Raw genomic sequence first — 22,310 nt, forward strand, 5'->3', positions numbered from 1 at the left:
GTATTATCCTGATTAGTCTTCCGAGTATTTGCAGGGGATGGTCGTCAGTGACACTGATCTATAGTTAAGTGCCTCTTCTTTATAGCCTTTCATGTAAATTAGAACCACTTTTACCTTCTAGCAGTTGGGCAATTCCCCCCCTTTATAAGTAAATAACTAGAGACCAGTGCTAAAAGTACGCAAAGGGCCTGCGCTCCTTCTTTTAACATACTTGGAGATACCTGATGCGTTGTGTGTGTATTCACCTAGTTGTGCTTGCGGGGGTTGAGCTCCGCTCTTTCGGCCCGCCTCTCAACGGGCAATCAATCAACTGTTACTAACTACTTTTTTTCACACACACCCAGGAAGCAGCCCGTAACAGCTGTCTAACTCCCAGGTACCTATTTACTGCTAGGTAACAGTAGCATCAGGGTGAAAGAAACTCTGCCCGTTTGTTTCTGCCATAACAGGGGATTGAACCCGGAACCTAGGATTACGAGTACAGAGCGCTGTTCACTCAGCTATCAGGCCCCGTGTGTGTGTGTGTCTGCGTGTGTGTGTGTGTGTGTGTGTGTGTGTGTGTGTGTGTGTGTGTGTGTGTGTGTGTGTGTGTGTGTGTGTGTGTGTGTGTGTGTGTGTGTGTGTGTAGCCACGTTAAATGGTTATAAATTGTGATCACCGGAGGGACCCCATGATTGTTATGTGTGTGTAGGTGTGTGTGGGTGTGTGTACGTGTGTGTGCGTGACAGCACAGTGAACGTACAGGCATGTGTGCGTCTATGTACGTGTGCACACGCCGCCACGCAGGCAATCAGCTGGTGGTGTGACTGGACGGAGCTTCCCGCGCTTTTCCCTGTAATAACGGCCCCCCGCCCCGCCAGCCCCAGAACTTCATTATAAACTTTTATTTCCAGTCGATGGTCTTTTGTTCTTAAGATTTCTTTTGTTTTAAGAGTTCACCGGCCATTTGATATTATTTTATTATGTAATTTAGGGGAGTTTTCTTTTTTTCCGTGTTTAGGCTTCGAGTCATGAATCAAGCGGATTAGGCTACCCAGCGCCATATTTTATTTCCTAGCACACAATCTGTAAATCGTTTTCCAACCAGGGTTCCCAATTACCGCTTGGATGACAATTGTCCAATCATCTCTCCTCTCATAGGATTGGAACCAGGGTCCAGAGCCATGGCTTGCTTGGAAAGTACATTTTAACTGCTACTTCAACCCCCCCCCCCAATTGTTTCTTGTATAAGAAGCTTATTATTTATTTACCTTTGAGTTTTGTCTTGACTATTGTATTTGTTTTCTGTTGGGCTAATTGTTTGTTTGTTTGTTTTATGCGTCGGTTGTTCTGCTGGGGAATAATTAATTGAAAGATTACATGGGTGCGGGTGTAGATAACTTTTAATTACTTTTTGGCATATTACAGATAGTCTGGTACGAACGGGGAGCGGGAGAGACAGACAGACAGAGAGTGACAGTAAGAGAGACAAACAGACAGACAAGAGAGTGACAGAGTGGACGGGGGAGGAGACAGAATCAGACCGACAACTTGGCAAGACAGACAAACACACACACACACACACACACACACACACACACACACACACACACACACACACACACACACACACACACACACACACACACACACACACACAGGAAGTAATCCTCACCCACACGTGGACAAACACAGTGACATGCAAACTCAAACATGAACACAGAAACAAACGCGTTATGAACAAGGATCAAAAACCTTGGTACACACACAGCTTCTAAATCTAAATCACACAATAATTATAATAATTGCTTGTCATCGTATTATTACGAGACTCTTGTCAGTAAATGCTGTGTAAACTCAATTACATAAATGTACGGCCGTTAACGGATAACCCTTTTGAATTTGAATTTGAATTTGAATTTGAATTTGAGAAACAGGTTCATACTGTTACACCTCTCTCTCTCTCTCTCTCTCTCTCTCTCTCTCTCTCTCTCTCTCTCTCTCTCTCTCTCTCTCTCTCTCTCTCTCTCTCTCTCTCTCCCTCCCCTGCAAAGCACCGAGGGGACATGCTAACGACCTAACCATTACCTCAGGTCAAACAAGGCAGTACAAACGAAGCGCCAAGACGCCCTCCTCGTGTCATTAGCATGCAAATGACCCCCTTGACGACCAGCTAGTTAGGACGGCCTAATTGGTAAGTAGTTAACCCCTCAGCCCCAACGTGCGTGTTAAAGCGAATCACTTAATGGCCGGCTGGTTGAGCGAGAACAATTTGACAGTTAAGCAAGGCGGTTGTTGCTTTAGTAGTCTGGTAGTTTAAGTAATTGATTAAGGTTGTTTAGTGATGGTTGGAGGGTAATTTGACAGTTAGGGAAAGGTGGTTGAGTAGGGTAATTATGTTACAAATTACAAGATGGTGAACATCACAAGTGAACATGAGAGAGATGGTGAACACCTCAAGTGAACATGAGAGGGATGGTGAACACCACAAGTGAACATGAGAGAGATGGTGAACACCTCAAGTGAACATGAGAGAGATGGTGAACACCACAAGTGAACATGAGAGAGATGGTGAACACCACAAGTGAACATGAGAGAGATGGTGAACATCACAAGTGAACATGAGAGAGATGGTGAACATCACAAGTGAACATGAGAGAGATGGTGAACATCACAAGTGAACATGAGAGAGATGGTGAACACCACAAGTGAACATGAGAGAGATGGTGAACACCTCAAGTGAACATGAGAGAGATGGTGAACACCTCAAGTGAACATGAGAGAGATGGTGAACACCTCAAGTGAACATGAGAGAGATGGTGAACACCACAAGTGAACATGAGAGAGATGGTGAACATCACAAGTGAACATGAGAGAGATGGTGAACATCACAAGTGAACATGAGAGAGATGGTGAACACCACAAGTGAACATGAGAGGGATGGTGAACATCACAAGTGAACATGAGAGAGATGGTGAACACCTCAAGTGAACATGAGAGAGATGGTGAACACCACATGTGAACATGAGAGAGATGGTGAACACCTCAAGTGAACATGAGAGAGATGGTGAACATCACAAGTGAACATGAGAGAGATGGTGAACACCTCAAGAGAACATGAGAGAGATGGTGAACACCTCAAGTGAACATGAGAGAGATGGTGAACATCACAAGTGAACATGAGAGAGATGGTGAACACCTCAAGTGAACATGAGAGAGATGGTGAACATCACAAGTGAACATGAGAGAGATGGTGAACACCTCAAGTGAACATGAGAGAGATGGTGAACACCTCAAGAGAACATGAGAGAGATGGTGAACACCTCAAGAGAACATGAGAGAGATGGTGAACACCTCAAGTGAACATGAGAGAGATGGTGAACACCTCAAGTGAACATGAGAGAGATGGTGAACACCACAAGTGAACATGAGAGAGATGGTGAACATCACAAGTGAACATGAGAGGGATGGTGAACACCTCAAGTGAACATAGAGATATGGTGAACACCACAAGTGAACATGAGAGAGATGGTGAACATCTCAAGTGAACATGAGAGAGATGGTGAACACCACAAGTGAACATGAGAGAGATGGTGAACACCACAAGTGAACATGAGAGATGAAGACAGAGACTACAGGACGACCTGGTCAAACTGGAGGAATGGTCTAGAAAATGGCTGCTAAAGTTCAACTCAGGAAAGTGTAAGGTAATAAAATTAGGCGAAGGGAGCAGGAGGCTGAACACAAGGTACCATCTGGGAGGTGATATCCTGCAAGAGTCAAATAGAGAGAAAGATCTGGGGGTTGATATCACACCGAACCTGTCCCCAGAGGCCCACATCAAAAGGATATCATCAGCGGCATATGCTAGACTGGCCAACATAAGAACTGCCTTTAGAAACTTGTGTAAGGAATCGTTCACGACCCTGTATACCACTTATGTCAGACCAATCCTGGAGTATGCAGCTCCAGCCTGGAGTCCATACCTAGTTAAACACAAGACAAAGTTAGAGAAGATTCAGCGGTATGTCACCAGACTCGTCCCGGAAATGAGAGGTATAAGCTACGAGGAAAGGCTAAGAGAGCCGAACCTCACGTCCCTGGAAGACAGAAGAGTAAGGGGAGACATGATAACCACCTACAAATTTCTCAGGGGAATTGACAGGGGTGGACAAAGACAAACTATTTAACACTGGTAGTACGCGAACAAGGGGACACAGGTGGAAACTTAGTACCCACATGAGCCACAGGGACGTTAGAAAGAACTTTTTCAGTGTCAGAGTAGTTAATAAATGGAATGCATTAGGCAGTGATGTGGTGGAGGCTGACTCCATACACAGTTTCAAGTGTAGATATGATAGAGCCCAGTAGGCTCAGGAATCTGTACACCTGTTGATTGACGGTTGAGAGGCGGGACTAAAGAGCCAGAGCTCAACCCCCGCAAGCACAACTAGGTGAGTACAGACAGACAGGGACACGCAGAGACAGACAGACAGGGACACGCAGAGACAGACAGACAGGGACACGCAGAGACAGACAGACAGGGACACGCAGAGACAGACAGACAGGGACACGCAGAGACAGACAGACAGACAGGGACACGCAGAGACAGACAGACAGGGACACGCAGAGACAGACAGACAGACAGAGAACCCAACATACACGACTTGATAAGGGTCCTAAAGCGACGGAATCGTCGTGTCCTTCACATGATAATTATGGGTGAGTTGACGTGTTTCAGACACGTTATTGCGACGTGTTCAGTACAAGAGCTGAACCATGTGCTGGTAGTGGTTCACTGACCTTCAAGGTTGTTCAACCAAGATAATTTGATATTTTTAGTGTGCTTCCTTAACCCTAAACTATCTGTGTTTAAAGTTGACATAATTCCACGTACTGTGATTGTCACCAAGTTAACAGGACAATCTTTAGTGAGCTGGCAGTAAAGGTTAATTGTCCATCAACCACCCCCCCCCCTCTTCTTTATTTGTACTCGTTACATCATTACTTGAAACACCAGTTGGGACAATTAATAATTTCGACCAATCACGTAGCACGTCAACAAACTGCTAATCAGCAGCCCCACTACACAACTGGCTGCCCCAGTTGTGTATCTTTGACATGCTTCCTTATTGTGGGTGGTCAGTAGCATGGCGGTTAAGAGCTGCTGGCTATACCTCTCTGGTGAGCGCTGGTTCCAGCTTCCCATAACCCACCTGAATGAACTGTTATTATACACATTTTCTGTGGTTAGCAATATATATATATATATATATATATATATATATATATATATATATATATATATATATATATATATATATATATATATTAGTATATTTTGGTAGCAGTCTTTCCTGTAGACATATATTATTAAATATGACCGAAAAAGTAAGATTAATAATTCTAACACGAATTTTCTCAATCTTTCGTACATTTCTTTTCACTGTTGGAGGTAAATCAAAAATCAATTCTCCAAAATTCATTTTTATTTCTAGTCTGACGCGACACGAGCGCGTTTCGTAAAACTTATTACATTTTCAAAGACTTTAGTTTACAAATACACAACTGAATAAAACTTACGCAGCTCCGATTTTATATCTACATTTGAGTGAGGTGGATGGGGTGAGGTGGTATTAATAGGGTATTAATTTCATCAACAAATTATTATGTTGATGAAATTAATACCCTATTAATACCACCTCTTGTTCTGTCTTGTGTTGATGAAATTAATACCCTATTAATGCCACCTCACCCCATCCACCTCACTCAAATGTAGATATAAAATCGGAGATACGTAAGTTTTATTCAGTTGTGTATTTGTAAACTAAAGTCTTTGAAAATGTAATAAGTTTTACGAAACGCGCTCGTGTCGCGTCAGACTAGAAATAAAAATGAATTTTGGAGAATTGATTTTTGATTTACCTCCAACAGTGAAAAGAAATGTACGAAAGATTGAGAAAATTCGTGTTAGAATTATTAATCTTACTTTTTCGGTCATATTTAATAATATATGTCTACAGGAAAGACTGCTACCAAAATATACTAATATATATATATATATATATATATATATATATATATATATATATATATATATATATATATATATAAAATGAGTGCCCCTGCCCCCCGACAGGTGTGTGTGGAGAGGGGGTGGAGAGTATGGGACGGGGCGACGGAGGGGGCGGACGAGGGGGGCGGCGGCCCCGGACCCTCCTGGAACATCTGGTGGAGACACGGCTTCCCTCCAGGAGTCTACAGGAGACTCAAGCCCTACCAGGTGAGTCTACAGGATACCAGGTGAGTATACCCCTGTAGTGGCAGAGTGCTGGGTGAGGGAGTACCTAACAGACAGGATTCAGAGAGTGACAGTGAGAAGTGAGAGTTTTGGAGGGTACCAACGGGTGCGCTGAGGCGCTTCAGCCGTTGCTGGTAGACGGCCATGACCTGAGAGAGAGGAAATTGGCTCGCAACACCGCCCCAGGGGTCCAGGTGGGGTCCAGGTGGGGTCCAGGTGGGGTCCAGGCACGAGTCTACCCCACGACGGGTTTGGGGGCATCCAGGTGACCTTCTGGGGGTCCCCCATCCCCCCCTCTCTCTCTATATATCTCTGTCTGTCTGTCTGTCTGTCTGTCTCTCTCTCTCTCTCTCTCTCTCTCTCTCTCTCTCTCTCTCTCTCTCTCTCTCTCTCTCTCTCTCTCTCTCTCTCTCTCTCTCTCTCTCTCTCTCTCCTTTCTGCCTCTCCCTTCCTCTTCTTCCTTCTCTCCTCTCACTCCTCACTCTTCCCTTTCTCCCTGAGTTTCCTATATGAAGACAGTGTTTGGGGTGAAGGGAGTGTCCCCCGGCCAGTACACTCCCCCGCGAGTATAAACAACAGAGCCCAAGCGGCTCCACCTACTTTGTCTATAGCATGATAGCAGCGCCGTAACACATTAAGGAACTGGAGCCCTCGTCTTAAGGTCAAGTGTGGCTTAGGTCTATAGGGGGATAGGCCTGGCTTAGGTCTATTGAGGGATAAACCTCTAGTAACCAGTAACTGAGGTGTAAATGTTTCTCAGAAGACCGCATGACCCATTAGCGGTCAATTAATATTAGTAATTATCTCAAGAACGTTTCCAAAATTGAACAATCTTGGAATACCTAACTTTTCATAATGGTGGTGGGGGACTGTTTTACAGGTCCGAGGAGGAGAAGTCTCCGTGGTGTAGTGGTAAGACACTCGCCTGGCGTTCCGCGAGCGCTATGTCATGGGTTCGTATCCTGGCCGGGGAGGATTTACTGGGCGCAATTCCTTAACTGTAGCCTCTGTTTAACTCAACAGTAAAATGGGTACTTGGTTGTAACAACGATTCTTCGCGGCAGGGGATCGTATTTCAGGGACTTGCCCGAAACGCTACGCGTACTAGTGGCTGTACAAGAATGTAACAACTCTTGTATATATCTCAAAAAAAAAGTGTTTGGAAGTGCTACACATAAGGGGCATAACTGGCCGACCCCTCACAGTGTTCAAGAGAGAACTGGATAAGCACCTCCAAAGGATACCTGATCAACCAGGCTGTGACTCATACGTCAGGCTGCGAGCAGCCGCGTCTAACAGCCTGGTTGATCAGTCCAGCAACCAGGAGGCCTGGTCGACGACCGGGCCGCGGGGACACTAAGCCCCGGAAGCACCTCAAGGTAACCACCTCAAGGTAAGTGGCATCAGTCCAATGTGGCAAGTGGCAGCAAGTGTCCCGTGCCACCGTAGTCAGTGCCACGGTACAATTGACACCAAAACAATAAGGCCGGTGTTACCAGGTTACACTCTATAAGAAATATGGCAATATAATATAATGAAACATTACTAGTTCAGATTGTATGTATTCCGTTTCAATGGTGAATACAAACATAACGTTACAGTACCGATGTTTGCAGACGATGCAAAACTAATGAGAAAATCAACTCTGAGGAGGACTGCTATGCCATACAGTGCATACAGAGGGTATAGCTGTCTGGATACCCTTCAGACTGCAGGCGATGAGTCGCAATAACGTGGCTGAACTATGTTGACCAGACCACACACACTAGAAACTGAAGGGACGACGACGTTTCGGTCCGTCCTCGACCATTCTCAAGTCGATGCAAGTCGAACATCGACTTGAGAATGGTCCAGGACGGACCGAAACGTCGTCGTCCCTTCACTTTCTAGTGTGTGGTCAGGTCAACACCCTCCAGAGACATTCAGAAACATGGTTGCTAGACTATAACCCATCCAAATGTAAAGTTATTAGGATTGGAACAGGAGAGACACGACTTGTGCAGCAAGATACGATGAAAGGGGGAGAGGGGGGGGGGAAGAGATTATTGCATCGTTAAATAAGAAAGAGAATAACTTGGGAGAAAACGTAACCCCACATCAATTACCAGAAGCACTCACTATGCCACAAATAACACAAGAACGCAACAATAAATGCAAGTCCGGAGGGTCAACTGACCCGTTCCAGACAGTTGTTCATATAGTCAGCAGTTTATGCTAACCGGCCAACGTCCACATACTCTTCAGAAAATACAACAAAGAAATCTTTAGGGCTCTGTTTGCAACCTACGTGAAACCAGCATGCAGTACGATGAACAAAACTAAGAAAGGTCTTTAAGATATGTAACCAGCTACTCCTTCCTGAGCTGATGGGCATGAACTCTGAGGAAAGACTTGAGGGACCTAGAGTTCCACACGCAGGATGAGAGGAGGCAGCATATTCTAGTGACATAAAAGATTCGAGGAGGATTGACAAAGTATAAGGCAGCATTGTTCAAAGTTAGCACTAGCAGAGCGAGGGGGCGAAGATGGGAATTATACACACTTAAAGACTTATCTGAAAGAACTTCTTCAGTTTTAGCGCTGTCAATAATGCAATTAGTTGACCAAAAAATTATTGACGGTTACCCAATACACAATTTTAAATGCAAATACAATAAGATAAGCATGGAAACAGTCATTACATTCGGCTATGTATGCTTGGAAGGCGGGTCTAGGAGCTAATACCCGACCCTAGGTCGGTACTTCTACATGTGTACACATCTAACCCGATGATGATCATGATATATGAGTTCCAATTCTTCGGCCCTTCCCTAAGAAATAAATAAAAATCTACAGTGGAAGCTTTTGTAACAGTCTATGGTGACACCATTATCATTTTCTGTTTTTATAACAGAAAATGTTTTAAGCGCAAAGAAGTCGGCCATTGTAATGAATATGAGCGGTGATAGTTGAAATTGAAATTGAAATAAGTTTATTGAGGTAAAATACACACAAAGGGATGAGGTAGCTCAAGCTATTCTCACCCCGTTCAGTACAACGTGTTAATATATACATAGAAACACATCACAAATAAACATTAACGGTGATAGTGATCATGTGTACCACGATATTAAGAGTTTGATTGAAATTCTGACTCTGGCGTTATCCAGATTCTCGTGGAAATCCAGATTCTGGTGTTATCCGGATGCCCCGTGCGATATCATCCTGCTTGGTAATGCTCACTCTATAGTTTTTTGTGCCAGTGATACTCTCTCCTAAGGTAAAGGAATAAAGGTGATATTGTTGTTTATGTAATAAACTATCATTTTGTTACACTTTCAATCATACCTTTTGCCTGTACTGCTCTTACACACGACTGACTCCCTTACTCACTAAATATTTCTTGACACCATCTCAAGGGTAGAGCAGCATCATAGCCTTGCATCATTTAAATAATTTGATGTATGACCTCGTAGCATCTTATGCCCTCTAACGATAGCCATTTGGACAGGACAACGTTTCCAGTGCAAGATTACGATATCATAGTGGAACAGATCATTACTTCGTGTCATTATTTCAACCACTGGCGTATCGATATCTTGTTGTTGGCTCTTTAGGTAACTCAACGTGAGGGCTATTGCAAGGGCAACTTGCAACTGTATGCACTAAATGAACACTAGGTGAATACTGCAGGTCTCTGAGAGCACCCAAGCCCTACACTGACCCCACCACTAGGATGCAATCCCACAAGAATTTAACTCCCGGATACCTATTTTCTACTAGGTGAACAGATGCATTAGGTGATTGGAAACGTGCCGAATCCCAACTGTACATAGATATTCACATATTTTATCAAAGTCCCTATAATCACGTGCATCGTTTCATGCAAAGATTAAGATTAGAAATGTTTAATTAATCCTTTTTACGGAAATATTTAATACCAGCATAGTTAATTTATGTGTTGTTGGCATGCAGGTGATCAACCACATTCCCCGCGCCAACGGTCTCTGCAAGAAGGACAGCTTAGCGAGGGCGCTACAGAAGATGAAGCACATTTTTGGCTCCGTCTTCGACTTTATGTGAGTCTACCCGTAATCCGGCCCTTGTAGACCGTTTTCCTTGAGGCCTAGGTCCCTATATCTCCATCCCTAATATCCCAGCCCGTCCTCCTGTTCAGGTTGTACTTATGTGGACCATCGTACATTTATTGACGTAATGGAACAATTAGAAAGTAGAATTTGGTACAATTTAATTTGGACAAATCAGAAAAGATTTCGTATCTATGTTTGTATAAATAAAATCTTACCTATCCTATCCATCTTAAGCATAATATGCAAAATCTGAGGCTTATATAGTACTATACTGAGCGTAGGAATATTTAAATTTGGCTTTAGCTTTATTTTTTCTGGGCGCTATAAAGCGAGAAGTACCAATTTCTACTATCTAATTATTCATTACGTCAATTAATATGTCCAATGGTTACACAAACACTATCTAACCAGGAGGATACGTGTAGTATCCTGAGTTACAGCAATTTCTAGGTTTTTGTTAAAGAATCGCTATCTGGAACAAAGTTCCAAATAGAACGGGCTATGGTGAACCTTAAGTGGGTTCTGGCTTAGTTCTATGGTCATAATACTGCTAACTTGGAAGGCAAGAATACGCAGGTGATTAATGTATCCTCGGAGTAGCACCAACACTCCCTTATGATCATGGCGTTCTTCCATACAGTGGCAAGTATGTTAATAAATAAATATAATGAAAACAAAAGCAACAATAATAGTAGGGGATAATAAAATAAAAAATAATAATAATAGTTATGGAGGTAATATTGATAATTATTTATATGTATCCCGTGAATAAGCAAAATTGTTTATCATTAATCATTGCAATATAAAAGAAAACGGACGCTAGTTTTCTATTTTCAACATTGGTTCTCTTTAATCGGTAACTAAAATATCCTGCAAACTCCCTTAAATCTGTTGCAAGCGTGGCTCAATGTATGCCTCGCCTGACAGCCCAGCGACGTACCTGCTGCCGTGCGAGTACACCAAGCTGGTGGCTGAGTACACACGACTCATGTACCATAACAAGCAAGATCAATGGTCCAAGAGTCCATCCGGAAACACAGGTACTGAATGTAGTGATCATTCTGGTTGATGTAATAATAATACAAATTTTGTTTACGAAAACTAACCTTTATAAAGTTTTATCCCTTACATTAACTTCAGATATCCGTAAACTGTTTACTGTAAACAATATGAATGATAATTCACTGAATATAACCTAACCAATTTATATTAATTCTTGAATAGTTTTAAAAATATCAAGTAATTTGTAATGACAAAATCTTAAAATATATATAATTTATCATATGTAAAATTAGAGTTATCTAGGTAGTATAAAATATTAAAACGTTGTTTAAACCTTAATGTAAAATAAAAGTATTTATGAGTTCGTAAACCCAAGCTAATTAGTTCCCGTTCTCCTGCAATCCGCCTTGGTGTGGCACCCGCTTACCCGGCGTCAGGTCTCCCGGGGTCACCCGCGACGGGTCAGACGCCGGGACAGGCCAGTGAAGACTCGCCACCACACAACATATGGATCTGTAAACCTATTGGTAGCTCACAGGGCAGAGGGATCTCCATCTTCCAGGTGAGTAAGAGCGGTTTCTAGTAGCCTTATGGTCAGAGTAACAGGACGTCCTTATGGCGTGAGTACAGGACTAGAGGTGGTGTTGATGAGTCTTATTAACGTCCCGGCTCACCCCACCTAAGCCCTTTGGTGGGTACAACGTTAATGGAGGGACCTCTGACAAGCCGCCGGCTTCCTGTTCTTGTCGGGGCCACTAGAGATGGTAGCCCTTAGGGCTTCTTATTCCAGATGAGGCCACTAAAGATGGCCTCACGTAAATTCAGGACTTGACAAGAACTCCACGATGGAGCAAAACGTCGTCAATTTCCTTTCCGAAGGGTGAGTTGGGTTCTAGGTTTCAACCACGTTATTGTGACTTTTTCCGTCTAAATAATAAGAACAATACAAACTGTAAATAATCAATAAGATGGTAATTAGACATGGCGTGTACGACAGGACCTGCACGACCTGAGCTACACGTCGAGCGCCGTGGCCCAGCGGTACATCCACAACCCCTTGCTGGTGGGCGGCTACAAGTGTGACGTGAGGCTGTACGTCCTCGTCACCTCCTTCCTCCCCCTCACCGTCTACATGTACACCGAGGGCATCGTCAGGTAGGTCGTGTGCACCCTGCTCTCTGGCACTACACTTAACCACAGTATTATACTTATAGGAGAAAGCATTGAGTCATTATGACTATAGCACTTGGACGGTATAAGGATTTAGGATAGGACGGAGGAAAGGAATGGAGCGCAACCACTTGGACGGTCGAGGATTGAACGCCGACCTGCAAGAAGCGAGACCGTCGCTCTACCGTCCAGTCCAAGTGGTTGGGCGCCAGTTAGTGTCTTTTTTGGGTATGTCTCTGGTCTCTCGAGGTATTCTGCACCATCTCCAGGTATGTCATCTGATATCTTTGGCTACTTTACGCCATCTTCGAGTATACCACAACCATATTTGTGTATATCATATAAACTAATGGCATCACTTTATTTATATACAAGAAGTTACAATATGTTTGTGAGAGAACATAACACTGGTGTTCTTACAGTCTCGTCAAGCCACTAACACGCATAGTGTTTCTGGCAGAGTGGACTGACCTACTGTCGTTTAGAACAAACATAACTACTAGCATGTTCGGATATGTCAAGTATTCCACTGACATATAATCAATATACCATGTGCGCCACTGTCATATTAAGATATGTCTTGTCATCGATATACCATGTGTGCCACTGTCATATTAAGATATGTCTTGTCATCGATATACCATGTGTGCCACTGTCATATTAAGATATGTCTTGTCATCGATATACCATGTGTGCCACTGTCATATTAAGATATGTCTTGTCATCGATATACCATGTGTGCCACTGTCATATTAAGATATGTCTTGTCATCGATATACCATGTGTGCCACTGTCATATTAAGATATGTCTTGTCATCGATATACCATGTGTGCCACTGTCATATTAAGATATGTCTTGTCATGAATATGCCATGGATAGAACAATGGTAAAAACAAAAGAACGGCGTTGTCCTTAATGGGAATGAATCTGACTGGAGAAATGTGATAAGTGGGGTGCCACAGGGATCCATTTTGGGGCCAACACTTTTTGTCATATACATCAAGACAGTTGAGAATATTACAAACCACATCATCAGATTTGCAGATGACACAAAGATCTATGGTAAAGTGGGAAGAGAGAAGGATATTGAGACTTTACCGAGAGATCTACATGAACTCTACAAATGTGTCAGAAGACTGGCAAATGCTTTTTAATATCGACAAATGCAAGACCTTGTATGTAGGGCATAACAACCCACGCTACACTCCCAAATTAACAACATTATATTGCAGCAGATTAATGAATAAAAAGACCTTGGAGTTAGAATCCACCATTCACTGAAAGTTGCACAGCATAGTGAGAGCGGCAGTAAATAAAGCCAGCCGAACCCTAGAAATAGTCAGACATAACTTTGAATTCAGGGAAAAGCAGGAAGTTATTCAACTGTATACACCTTTAGTGTGCCCACGTGGACCGTTGTATCCAAGCATGGAGACCTCATCTTCAGAAAGACATAGGTGCTTCGGAGAAAGTTCAACACCGGGCGACAAAAATTCTCATACCAGGTCGATCTCATGCCACGACAACTAGGTCGAATCTCACTAGGAACAGGTGAGGGCCACAGGGCTAACAATACTACAAACCAGACATGACAAGTCTCATCTCATCGAAACTTGTAATATAATGAAAAACTGGATTTTTTTATATTTATGTTTAATATGGAAAAAGTGGTCTGGATATTGATCCAGATCACTTCTTAATAATGTTAGATATAATAGGAACAAAGAGCAACAGTTTTAATCACATCAAGCCACAATGTAGAAAACATGAGATGCTTACTCACCCACAAGATCATGAACCCATGGAACCGCCTACCCGCTGAAGCTGTAAAGGCGAAAACACTGCAACAATTTAAGATTCAAATAGATAAAATCATCAGGTCAAATGGGAGACTTTTGACAAGCTGCCAGCTTCCTGTCCTCGTCGAGGCCACTAAAGAGATAGTAGCCCTCAGATAAATTCATGTAAATCCCAGAGCCATATTCATATATGCCATCTATTCTTCTGCTATATTCAGATATACCATGTATTACACTGCCATCTTTAAACAAATCCTTAATATATATCTGGTTAAATAAAGGAGATACTGCGCCGTGATTCCCGTAACCACTATCAAAACATTAATCTGGAGATAAGGACCTGTTAAGAGCATTTTAATAATTTCCGTCTGTCATGGAATATAATGCAATTATTGAATAGATAAATAATTTATGTTGAAATTAGTTAAAATAGATTCTGTATTTTACAAAGCAAGTGAAATATCACCAAGTTGCGAACATAGGCTCTAAAACTTATATATTTTTAAGCGTACTATTTTAAAAACTATATATTTAGTGTTAATTTTACTTTATGATGTTGTCTTGTTCAAGAAACTTAAACGGAAAGTTATGTCACATAGTTTAACAAAATGCTATGATAAGTACTGGCATAGGCATACTACATGTCACAGATTTTAACCCTTACAGTGCTGCTGAAGTTATATGACGTTTTTTTCACCTTTCTAAAATTTAAGAATATGTGGTTCAGCTTTTAAATGTCTAAAATTACCAATATAACATTTTTAATATACATAAAAACATTAGTTAGAAGAATTTGGGAACATACGGTACCATCGCTCAAGAAACATTCATTCAAAATATTCAGTGCGAGAATGTCTTTTATTTTTATTTAGTCACCCATGTCTACTTTATGTTTTCTCTGAATCATACAAAAAGAAAAAGTTAAATTAAGGAGTAAATCTTTGAAATTTTCAGGAACTGAAATTAATATCCGAATGTAATTAATATGAAATTCTGTACGTATTTCTGAAGACGAGTCTCCTACTTGGATACAGTAATCCAAATGGGGGCACACCAGAATTTTTTACAATTGAATCACTACTTTCTTTTCTTAAAGTCAGAGGTATACCTGATTATTCCAAGGGTTTGGTTAACTTTTTTGTCTGCTGCCCCTACCTGTTGTGCAACTTTCAGAAAGTGGTGAATTCACCATTCATTAATCTGTGTTTTAATCTTTATTAATCTGTGTTTTAATCTTTATTAATCTGTTTTAATCTTTATTAATCTGTGTTTTTCAAGACGTGTATGGATGGCTTTTGCAATTATTAAATCAAACAATCTTCCCACAATAGATGTTAAGCTAACTGGCTGACGGGGTGAGAATAGCTTGAGCTACCTCATCCCTTTGTGTGTATTTTACCTCAATAAACTTATTTCAATTTCAATTTCAATTTCACTGGCTGACAGCATGTGATCTTTCTCTCCTTTCTTCAAAGAGAGCACCACATTAGCAACCCTCCATGAATTCAGTACTCGTCTTGACTAATGATTAATTAAATATCCAAGCCAAGGACTCAGCTCATGTTTACATTCTTTAGGAATCCTGACAAATAATCCGGTCCTGGGGACTTGTTGGACTGAAATTTTTTGTTTAATAACATTGTCACTCGTAACTACTAACATATATAGCTCGTAACATATTCATATATTGGAAAGTTTTTATTTAATCCTCATGTGTCTGTATATTTGGGCATGTGGTGCATATTTAATTTTTTAGGATTAAGAACAATGTAGACCACAGTGTAAACATGTAGACCACAGTGTAAACATGTAGACCACAGTGTAAACATGTAGACCACAGTGTAAACATGTAGACCACAGTGTAAACATACTTACAATACAACTGGCTAAATAAATGTAGCTAACACCGATCATTAAAGTTCTTGTAAATTTTAATAAAATGGGTCAATGAAAGAGATGAGATTTTGGTCATCGTGGACCCTTATCTAGTTGTGACAAAGCAGGAGTGGTTGGTCATCCTGGACCCTTATCTAGTTGTGACAAAGCAGGAGTGGTTGGTCATCCTGGACCCTTATCTAGTTGTGACAAAGCAGGAGTGGTTGGTCATCCTGGACCCTTATCTAGTTGTGACAAAGCAGGAGTGGTTGGTCATCCTGGACCCTTATCTAGTTGTGACAAAGCAGGAGTGGTTGGTCATCCTGGACCCTTATCTAGTTGTGACAAAGCAGGAGTGGTTGTTGCTTTAGATTTATTTACTCAGAACGAAATGTGCATGTAGCACGGGCTATGGTGAGCCCGTAGAGTTACTCCTCACAAGCAGGAGTGGGAAAGGGAGCCCATATAAGATGAGAGGAGGTGAGAGGGTAAGTAGGAAAGAAAGGCATGAAATCAGGCTAACATAACCCAACCTAACCTAACATAACTAACTTCATAATGGTCCATAACAGACTGAAACACTTTCACTCTCATTTCATACACCGTATACATATGTTGGGTTATTTATTTATTGTGACATTCTCTGTAAATTATAATTAACATGAAATATTTGACTTTTTATATTTAATTTTCTTCTGTTCTTTTTTTCCGAATAAAATGTTTGAATGCAGTGAACGGGTCTCACAGGTTCGGGACCGAGAAGTACAGCTTGGCGGCTCTTGACAACATCTTCAGTCACCTCACCAACACGTCTCTCAACAAGCTCGCTCCGGGCTACAGGATAGAGAAGGAGAGAGTCGGTGCTGGTCAGTGCCCGCCTCCAGCCTCGCCATACACCTTCGCTAAATCAACCCTCGACCTAACTTAATCTAACCTTAACCTAAATCGTTTATTACAGCAGCTTTATCTAACTTAGTTTAGTCTACCGTAAAGAAAACAAGAAATAAATAGTCTGAAAAAAATCACCTAAATCCTAACCTAGTGCTCGTAAATTCATAACAAAATTACCTTAAGTTACAAACTAACTTTTTTTTAATTCATTAGAATATTCAGTCTAAACAAACCATATCTATATATAACATTATTCTTAATTAATTAACCCAATATAAAGCTAATTAACATTACCTAATAAACCTAGTGCAGATAACTTCAGCTATTCCTAAATGTTTCGTTTGTATAAAAATTAATTCTATCCTAATCTAACTTGAAATAAATCTACCTTATATTCATGACTAAGGAGACGAGATTTTATCACCAGCTTTAGTCTAAATGGCTTATTTTTTATAGTTAAGAGCTTAAGTAAAAATTAATATGATCAGATTGAAGGTGTGGCTAATAATATATAATCCTTAAATAACTTCTTGATTATTTTCCTAAATAAACAATGCTTCTTTAGTTAGATTTTGCTGATAAACTCAACATGTTTCTGCAATGCTTATGTTCTAGCGTTTTACTCTGAGAAATAAATGATTACATTAACATGAATTGCGTATAATTTGCATAATTTTGTAGCTATATAATCGTTCCCGTCTCAGGGTGTAAGTGGACGATGGGAGAGCTTCGTCGGTACCTTAGTGGGAGCGGTCAGAAGGACTGGTTATTGTGGCAGCGGGTGTGTGTGTTGGTCTCCCTTACACTCCTCACACAGGTCGGCCATGTTCCACACCATCACAACTGCTTCGAGCTCTACGGCTTCGATATCCTGGTGAGTGTCGCAGCCCGTCCGCCAAACACAGACCCAAAAGTGATTCCATGCACCCGCCAAACCCGCTCTTTATGAATGAAAAAGGTTTACACACGACTCACAACTGATTTCGTTCGAACATTTCCGGAACAAGTGCTTCACTGACGAATTTTGTTCGAAGCACAACGCTATAAATGCTTCACCCACGTACTACAAATACAAATCGCCAACAGAACCTAAACACCTAACCTAACCTACGCCTATATATGCACAATATGCTAATATAATTTAATATTTATTTATATTTGAGAAAATTCCCGTTTTGAATGAACAGCATGTTAAAATTTATGAATGCGTCTGTGGGGTCGACCGCTGGAGGGAATGGACTTGAGTCGAGGACGGGTTGCCAAATGCTCATTAATCCAGTCGCTAAACCTGTTATGAATGAGAAACATTTCTAACATCTCACAACGGATTATGTTTGAACTTTTCTTGAAGAGTGCATCACTTTCTTCCTGTGATCTTCTTGAAGAGTGCGTCACTTTCTTCCTGTGATCGAACTGCAGTCAATCACGGCATTACTATCTCATGTAGTGCCATTAACTATTACTATGCCATCGGTGGTTTTTTCCAGAATAAAAAAAATCCAAATTTCAACATTCCCTGGAGATGCCAGTTAGTCAGTCGGAGTGTGTGAGTCAGTCATTTTGTGTGCCTCGTGAATATAGTCATATCATCACATCCACCGGATCTCAATTTATTTTCAAGATGGGCAGGCAATGGCTGGCTTCCCAGAGCGAATGATTCCTCTGTTGACCCCTGAGGGATATATATAATTAACTAGGTGCGTAAAATTGCATATAGGAATTAAAGACAGAAGAAAGTTTATAACAGATATTCAAGCAGTATGAGAGTTAAAGTACCACCTTGTTCTGTGGGAGCCCCTTGTGGGTCCCTGAAGCTACTGTCACTGATAGGGAACCATGATAGAGAATGCTATCACTGATAGCGTTCTATCTGGCCTACCAGGGACCAAGAGCTAGAACCCGGCCTCACCCCTCACAGAGGCACAGGGAGCAGTGACAGCCATATTTATGCCATCATCAAGGATGGCACCTAGAAAGTCAGCAAGACAAAACAGACCACAGCTGGCTAAAGAATGGATCAAAGTCTCATGAACCGCCCAACAATGTAAACAAATGATCAAAAAGTTTCAAAACATGGATGATGGAGGCTTCCTGTGAGGCAGAAAACCTGCGGGCTTCCTCGAGGCAGCAATATAAGGTTTCTTAATAATACTCCTTTCACCACTTCCTTTCCTTACATTGTTCTTCTTCAGTTTCGGAGCAGGTGACGCTCTCCTTTGTTTGCTGACTCTTTCTTGGTTGATATCTTATGGCAAATACTGTCGGCTCTTATCAGGTGGCGCTGGTGGAGCCTCTGCAGCTTGCGTTCAGTGTCAATACTTCCTCGGCGCTCTGTTTCACAGTCTGGTGCCGTATTTCACCTCCAACCTGCTCCTGCACCACCCTAAACCTGATTCATCTTTGGAGCGTGTTCATTTGTTTGTTTCTTTGTCCCTTTTTTTTCTTTTGTACTGATTTGTTTGTTGTGTTTAGGCTGTCAATGTTGACTGTCTCAGTTTTGTCATTTGTGTCTCTATCTCTCCATCATCTATGCTTGTCTGTCTTTCGATCTTTTTGGTACGTTTGATTCTTTCGATCCTATTGTCTATGTTTGAGTGTTTCTTAATACTTTTTTGTGTGTTTGATTCTTTATATTTCTTTGTTTGTATATGTTCTTTTACTTCTCTGTGTGTCATTTTATCTTTCCACTCGTGTCAGTCTGCGGTGACAGTAAGCCAGTATTACTTTACAGGTGGATGACACACTGACACCATCACTGCTGGAGGTGAACCGTTGCCCATCACTGAGCTACGACTGTGATGTCGACCGTGTGGTCAAAAAGCCGCTGCTTCACCACCTCTTTGACCTGCTGGGACCGCCCAAGGTGGCTGAGCCCTTGGGACGAGGGCTCAGACCACCTGTCCTCATCTTCCTAGCCCGTGAGAAGCAGAAGAAGGATAGTGAGAGAGAAGTCGCCATCCTCAACCACGATATCTTCAGTGCCTTGGATCTGAAGCAGTACAGCAGACTCATGGAGAGTTTTCAGGTGTTCCGGCCACATATGAGAGGAAGGAAGCCTCGGAGCAGTGTGTGTGAGGACTGTGAGGAGGGCAGCGGAGAACTGAGAACACCCAACACACCCCGAGACGTCCACCGGGCCTTACTAGGCACCTGCAGCATTGAGAACTATCGTGTCGCCAGCAGGAAAGACTCCCATAGGATCCCTAACGCAAAAGGTGTGCCAGCATCAGGTCGCACAGGAGCGACTCGCAGGAGGCGGTCCATCTCCTCCTTGTCAGGCGTCCCTCACGACCCCCTCGTGCCGGAGGAACTCAGTCTAGACACCTTCGTGCCTCTCACCTTCAACACAACATTCCAGCGCGTGCGTCGTCAGTTCATCAACAATCAAACCAGCAGGAACTACATACCCCTGGCCAATAACAGCCGAGAGAACCAGGTGCTGGATCTAGCAGGCCGCAGTCGGCCGAACTCATCCCGCCGAGGTGAAGGAGGTCGGGGCCCCCAACGGTGCCCAGCGAGGTGCGGGGACTGGGTGAGGACTTTCCCTTACAACGCGGCGACGTTACACGCCAGTAAAGACCCCATGTACACCAAGACACTGGTGACAGAGCTGCACAAGTACAAGCGAGCCTGCGAGAAGGTCTTCAGGGACAACCCCACAGCCTCCGACGACTACCTAGATGCTCTCATGCAGAAGATGTTATGGAGAGACAGCATCATATGGAGACCAAAAACCTAACCCAGTGTGCCATAGTATAAACCAGGAGTTCTTAACCTTTTTATGATTACAGATTACCTAATATGTCCCCCAACTCACAGTATATTAGCCAATATGTCCTTATACCCCCCTTTGCCAGACTGTTAAAATCATCACTACCGCCAAGTACAATCAGGTACTATCAGGTAGGACTTCAATAAATGTCAATAAGTCAATTTTACTTATGAATAGCTAGGAGTAGTACAGCTGAAAGAATATAATAAAGATTTTTATCACATTTACAGAAAACTGGCAATTTACAAACAAAAGCTAGCTACAACTAATGGGGTTACACAGATAAATCGCAGCAACGTGATATATATCAGTGAGAATATCAAGTGGGGCTCTGAGGTGACTCCAACCCGCAGCCAAGGTACTGCGAGCCGCAAACTCTGCCACTTGTCATAGCCTTTGTACTACCACAAGTCAGGGTGGTACAGTGGTTGAGGCTGGCGGTGCCGTGATCTTGGGTTCGAGTCACTTTAGAGCTTCAGTTGATTTTCTCACTAATGAGAGTTTTGTTGTTATTTTTGTTTAACCCAAACATGGAATAATTTGTTTATTGTTCAGAGATAAAGTCTCATACCCCAAATGTGTATGGATCCCCCAGCTAAGAACCCTGGTATAGTGTTTCCTGTACTCCGCAGGTGGTAGACGGTAGATATGTAGATGGTAGCTTCCTCACCTCAGAACCTTCACTGCCAAAAATCTCCACAACTTGCAACTCGTCATTTCAGAAATAAGATGAGCATCTTTGTGCCTTTATATATTTTCATTCTTTGCTTGTAGACCCAGTTTGCCTGCTAGTCAGCACTCGTTCATATCCGCACTAGTCTCCCCCACAAACTTGACCAGTTTTCTCTCAAGGATCTATTTTTCTGTCTGGTCATAACTCGAGGGAGTTTTCTGTACAATATGGCAACATTTCCCCCCCCCCCCTTGTTGGAGGTGTTGCCATCTCGGATATTAATAATATTCTTGTTTTTATTACTAATGTGTGTCTTATTACCCTTCCATATGCTCACAAAAATATATATTTTTTTAAAGTAGATGTGTCAACATAAATTATGCGGAGATTGTCATATAATAACAGAGTTTGAATTACCATGTGCTGAATGTTATGATTGAACCGTCTGTTCTTATAAGAATACAAGAATTGTATATATATAAGTAAATAAAATTTACTGCTCAGCTCGCCCTATAAGTTATGACAGAGAACATCTTTGGAGCAGGCATGCACCACCATCATGGGTCACCGCAGATGTATGCCTTATCAATATAATAATTCCTCACCTTCGAAAGAATATAACAGCTGAAGAGTCAACGAAGAGTGACAAAAATCAGCTCAGAACTAAAACAATTGTCATACGAGGAACCGTTGAGGGTCAAAGGACTAACACCGCTACAAACCAGACACGACAGGGCTGATCTCATGAAGATCATTAAAATACTGAACAAGTTGGAA

At 42.1% G+C, this 22,310-nt stretch overlaps 1 protein-coding gene across 1 annotated transcript; it reads left to right on the forward strand.

The window, feature by feature from the left end:
* The first annotated feature begins 6,094 nt into the window (after positions 1 to 6,094).
* On the forward strand, positions 6,095 to 21,839 carry LOC123765796 (tubulin polyglutamylase ttll-5). The gene is made up of 8 exons (XM_069337442.1): positions 6,095 to 6,262; positions 10,235 to 10,338; positions 11,278 to 11,390; positions 11,790 to 11,914; positions 12,350 to 12,507; positions 16,945 to 17,063; positions 17,793 to 17,962; positions 19,820 to 21,839. The coding sequence occupies exons 1-8, from the start codon at positions 6,095 to 6,097 to the stop codon at positions 20,825 to 20,827; spliced, it is 1,965 nt and encodes a 654-aa protein (XP_069193543.1). The 3' UTR covers positions 20,828 to 21,839.
* Positions 21,840 to 22,310: the final 471 nt, after the last annotated feature.

The sequence above is a fragment of the Procambarus clarkii genome, chromosome 37 (assembly GCF_040958095.1).
Source record: "Procambarus clarkii isolate CNS0578487 chromosome 37, FALCON_Pclarkii_2.0, whole genome shotgun sequence".
Taxonomy (NCBI): Eukaryota; Metazoa; Arthropoda; class Malacostraca; order Decapoda; family Cambaridae; genus Procambarus; species Procambarus clarkii.

What these genes read in the sequence shown, in the direction of transcription:
- LOC123765796 (XM_069337442.1), top strand. Translation starts at nt 6,095, where the DNA reads ATGAGTGCCCCTGCCCCCCGACAGGTGTGTGTGGAGAGGGGGTGGAGA. An exon ending in GGCTCCGTCTTCGACTTTAT is followed by an intron (nt 10,339 to 11,277) that starts GTGAGTCTACCC and finishes CTCGCCTGACAG; the next exon opens with CCCAGCGACGTACCTGCTGC. An exon ending in TCTACGGCTTCGATATCCTG is followed by an intron (nt 17,963 to 19,819) that starts GTGAGTGTCGCA and finishes ATTACTTTACAG; the next exon opens with GTGGATGACACACTGACACC.